Source organism: Mobula birostris, chromosome 3 (genome assembly GCF_030028105.1).
Source record: "Mobula birostris isolate sMobBir1 chromosome 3, sMobBir1.hap1, whole genome shotgun sequence".
NCBI lineage: Eukaryota > Metazoa > Chordata > Chondrichthyes > Myliobatiformes > Myliobatidae > Mobula > Mobula birostris.
The window spans coordinates 230,069,257-230,072,940 of NC_092372.1; the positions used below are offsets into that span (position 1 = coordinate 230,069,257).

The following is a 3,684-nucleotide window of genomic DNA, read 5'->3' on the forward strand; positions in this document are numbered from 1 at the left end:
GGCACTGATCGTGAGGATAGTCAGAGGCTTTTTCTCTGAGCTGAAATGGCTAACTCGAGAGGACACAGTTTTAAGGTGCTTGGAAGTAGGTACAGAGGAGATGTCAGGGGTACGTTTTTTACACAGAGTGGTGAGTGTGTGGAATGGGCTGCCGACGATGGTGGTGGAGGCGGATACGATAGGGTCTTTCAGAGACTCCTGGATAGGTACAGGGAGCTTAGAAAAGTAGAGGGCTATGGGTAACCCTGAGTAATTTATATAGTAAGTACATGTTCAGTACAGCATTGTGGGCCGAAGGGCATGTATTATGCTGTTTGTCCTGTATGTTTCTATGATTAACCTTGTCAGCCATTTTTGTACTATTTTACCATTTGAGCATTTCTTCATTTTTAGAATACGTATGTTCTGCACCTTCCTCATTTTTCCCAGAAAAGCACGCCATTGCTGCTCTGCTGACATCCCTGCCAGCAGCTCCTTCCAATTTATTTTGGTCCATTCCTCTGTCACACCGCTGTAATCTCCCTTACTCCACTGAAATACCGCTACGTCCGACTTTACTTTCACCCTGTCAAATTTCAAGTTGAACTCAATCATATTGCGATCATTTCCGCCCTGCGAAAAGTGTCTCTGGCTTTCCACTCGATCTATGCCTGTCACCGTCTTCTGTACAATATTCTACACACCGAGGACAAATTATGGCGGGCAATCGGTCCACTCACCCCGCAAGCTTTTGGGACGTGGGAAAGGTCCGCGATACTCTCGGGAAAAGCAGGTGGTCACAGGGGGAACGTGAACATTCTACACAGACACCATCAGGAAGTAAGATTGAGCCTGGCTCTCCGGAGCTGTGAGAAGGCGGCTTCACTCACTGCGCCGCCTAATGAAACGATTTCGGGCTGTATCTGTCTGAACAGGGGTTGGCGGTCGGCGCTGACTCCATAGCAAATGGCCTTTCTCGGTCCTGTCACTCGCTCTGTGACCCTAAATCCAGAACAGCCCTCTCCCCTCACTGACCTGGCTACTCATTCTGGTATAGTTCTACTCTCCGTCGCTCGCTTTGGCTTTGATTTACACTTCTGCTGTCGCCATTTCCACTCTGCTCTCCTACACAGGACTACCACTACTCCCCCGCTTGCCAGCTCCTTACGCCTCCCCTTTCCTCCTTCATATTGGATCTTAACTGTCCACCTCTCAGTCCAGCTGCATGTTCTCGAAACGAAGCTTCGACAGTTCCATTTCCCGCACAAATACTCTTCGACGCTTGGAGTTCCCCCAGAACCTTATTTGTCGCTCCGATTTTATACTTAAACATTCCCTGGCAATGAAATGTCCCGCTGATTTTCGGACACAGATTAATATATTTGTCCTTGTGTCGTGTTTATTTTCAGCAGTGGTGCGGTGAACATCGAACTCCGAGATCTTTATTCCAGGAATCCAGGCGGAACATGGGAACCAGCGAGGAATTGGAGCGCGCTGCTGCAGAGGTCAGGGCTAACATCCAGGATGCAAAGGCTGCGATGAAAGTATTCCAGGACAGGGCCCGACTCGCAAGTGTAGTCGGCGTGCTGAAGCCCATCTTCCAGGTAGCCGGAGCCATCCTGAAACTGGTGTTAGGCAATCGGGAGAGCGATGAATTGATCTACATGAAGGAACAATTCCGGGTCGTCAGGAACGACCTGGACATCATCTCCGAGCAGGTCAAGCAGGTGCTCTGGGAGATTGAGAAAAGCACCATCAACAACCAGTATTTCCCCATTGAGGAGAACCTCAAGAACCAGTTCAGGAAGTACATGGACATCCTCCGTTCAGCGCCAGAGTACCAGCAGAAGGAGAAGGAAGAGTTCCTGACGCATTTCAACGTAACCAAGGGAGACCAGAACCTCCACACTCTTTATGATGCGGTGATGGGTTTCTCCGCCGTCTTCGGCAAACCCATCCTGGACACCGCCATCAACTATGATCAGCGGAACCGGCGCGTGATGGAGGGTCTCTGCGCCCGCCTGAAGGAGCTCTTCTGTATCGGCCTGATCGCCCTGCTGGGACACGCTGCCGTCACTGGGAACGACGTCGAAGCGCTGAAAAGGGAATGGGACGAGAGATTGGTCAAGGTCGAGGGCAAGATGAAAGCCATGATAGACCGCTGCATCAATGAGTTCGCGCAGCAGGCGGAGATAGATGTTGAGAAGCTGGTGAAAGAGAAGGGCGAGAGAGATAACAAAGCGTGTGCAATGTTTATCATTGAGGCGTTAACGGACAAGTATGACTGGGTCCGTTGGTCGGTGCGAGTCTATGACCCGGTCTCGGGGTTTGACAATCATTGCGTTGCTGGCCCGAACCGCTTTCACTTCTTTAGGCTTAATAATGTTAACGTTGTTGTCTCCTACAGCACCGACCCAAAGCCCATTGACGAGGCCCACATCGGGCAGCTGATGCAAGGAAAAGACAGCTGGAGAGATGCGAGAGAAGTGGTCGAATTCATCTCCAGCAACCTGCCTCCCACCTTCGTGGTCCACGCAGTCAGGCGCTACAAAGACCTGTGGAACCACAAGAATTTTCCCAACAACTGCCACTTCTGGGAGCTGTACAGCGGGGTCACCCTCTGCGTCCATTCCACCTAAAGGACCTGCTCCCCAATCCGGGCTTCGGATTTAGCAGGCACCACCGTTTAATGGCAGGGATCTGTTAATCTTTAGAAGTAGAATTAGGACCGAGTGGGTAATTCAATGAATACAGGGTCATACTGATGGAGGTCCCATCAAATGAGCATGAAACCAGATATATTGACGCAGAAACTCGCCGATTACAAATTCCAATCAGAGGTCGCAATAAGGTTGTGATATCATCGAATTCAACCAATCAAACCATGAAATCCCTAACCCCCTCGGGCAGGTTTGACTGATCATGCATTGATACGTATACTCCGATGAACGGTTCTGCAAACAGCCACGGCTGGCAGTTTCTGCTTTTCATATCACAGGATGCAATGGACATGCATAGTAATTCTACTTTTGCATATTAATCGCTGTTATTGCCGGGGCTATGATTCAACCAGAAATAAAACCAATTCAAGATGTAGACGGTAATCTGTTGAATAAACGTAGATGTAAAGCTCAGTGTTTGTGTCGCTGCTGCCAATACTTTATACGTTATTGTCGCCAAACAATTGATACCAGAACGTACACTCATCACAGCGATATTTTATTCTGCGCTTCATGCTCTCTGGATAGTAAATATTAAAAATTTAAATTATAAGTCATAAATAGAAAATAGAAAAATGGAAAGTAAGGTAGTGCAAAAAAACCGAGAGGCAAGTCCGGATATTTGGAGGGTACGGCCCAGATCCGGGTCAGGATCCGTTCAGCAGTCTTATCACAGTTGGAAAAAAGCTGTTCCCAAATCTGGCCGTACGAGTCATCAAGCTCCTGAGCCTTCTCCCGGAGGGAAGAGGGATGAAAAGTGTGTTGGCTGGGTGGGTCGTGTCCTTGATTATCCTGGCAGCACTGCTCCGACAGCGTGCGGTGTAAAGTGAGTCCAAGGACGGAAGATTGGTTTGTGTGATGTGCTGCGCCGTGTTCACGATCCTCTGCAGCTTCTTCCGGTCTTGGGCAGGACAATTTCCATACCAGGTTGTGGTGCACCCCAGAAGAATGCTTTCTACGGTGCATCTATAAAAATTAGTGAGGG

The 3,684-nt window shown here is 49.1% G+C and overlaps 1 protein-coding gene across 1 annotated transcript; it reads left to right on the forward strand.

Annotated features, from left to right (window-relative positions):
- The first annotated feature begins 663 nt into the window (after positions 1-663).
- LOC140194813 (uncharacterized) lies at positions 664-3,096 on the forward strand. The gene is made up of 2 exons (XM_072252096.1): positions 664-746; positions 1,389-3,096. Exons 1-2 carry the CDS (start codon positions 696-698, stop codon positions 2,616-2,618), a joined length of 1,281 nt encoding a protein of 426 aa, XP_072108197.1. The 5' UTR covers positions 664-695; the 3' UTR covers positions 2,619-3,096.
- The last annotated feature ends 588 nt before the right edge of the window (positions 3,097-3,684 follow it).

Excerpts from the sequence above, each read along its gene's own strand:
- LOC140194813 (XM_072252096.1), top strand. The coding sequence starts at position 696 with ATGGCGGGCAATCGGTCCACTCACCCCGCAAGCTTTTGGGACGTGGGA. Across the intron at positions 747-1,388 it reads GCTTTTGGGACGTGGGAAAG|CAGTGGTGCGGTGAACATCG; the intron begins GTCCGCGATACT and ends GTTTATTTTCAG.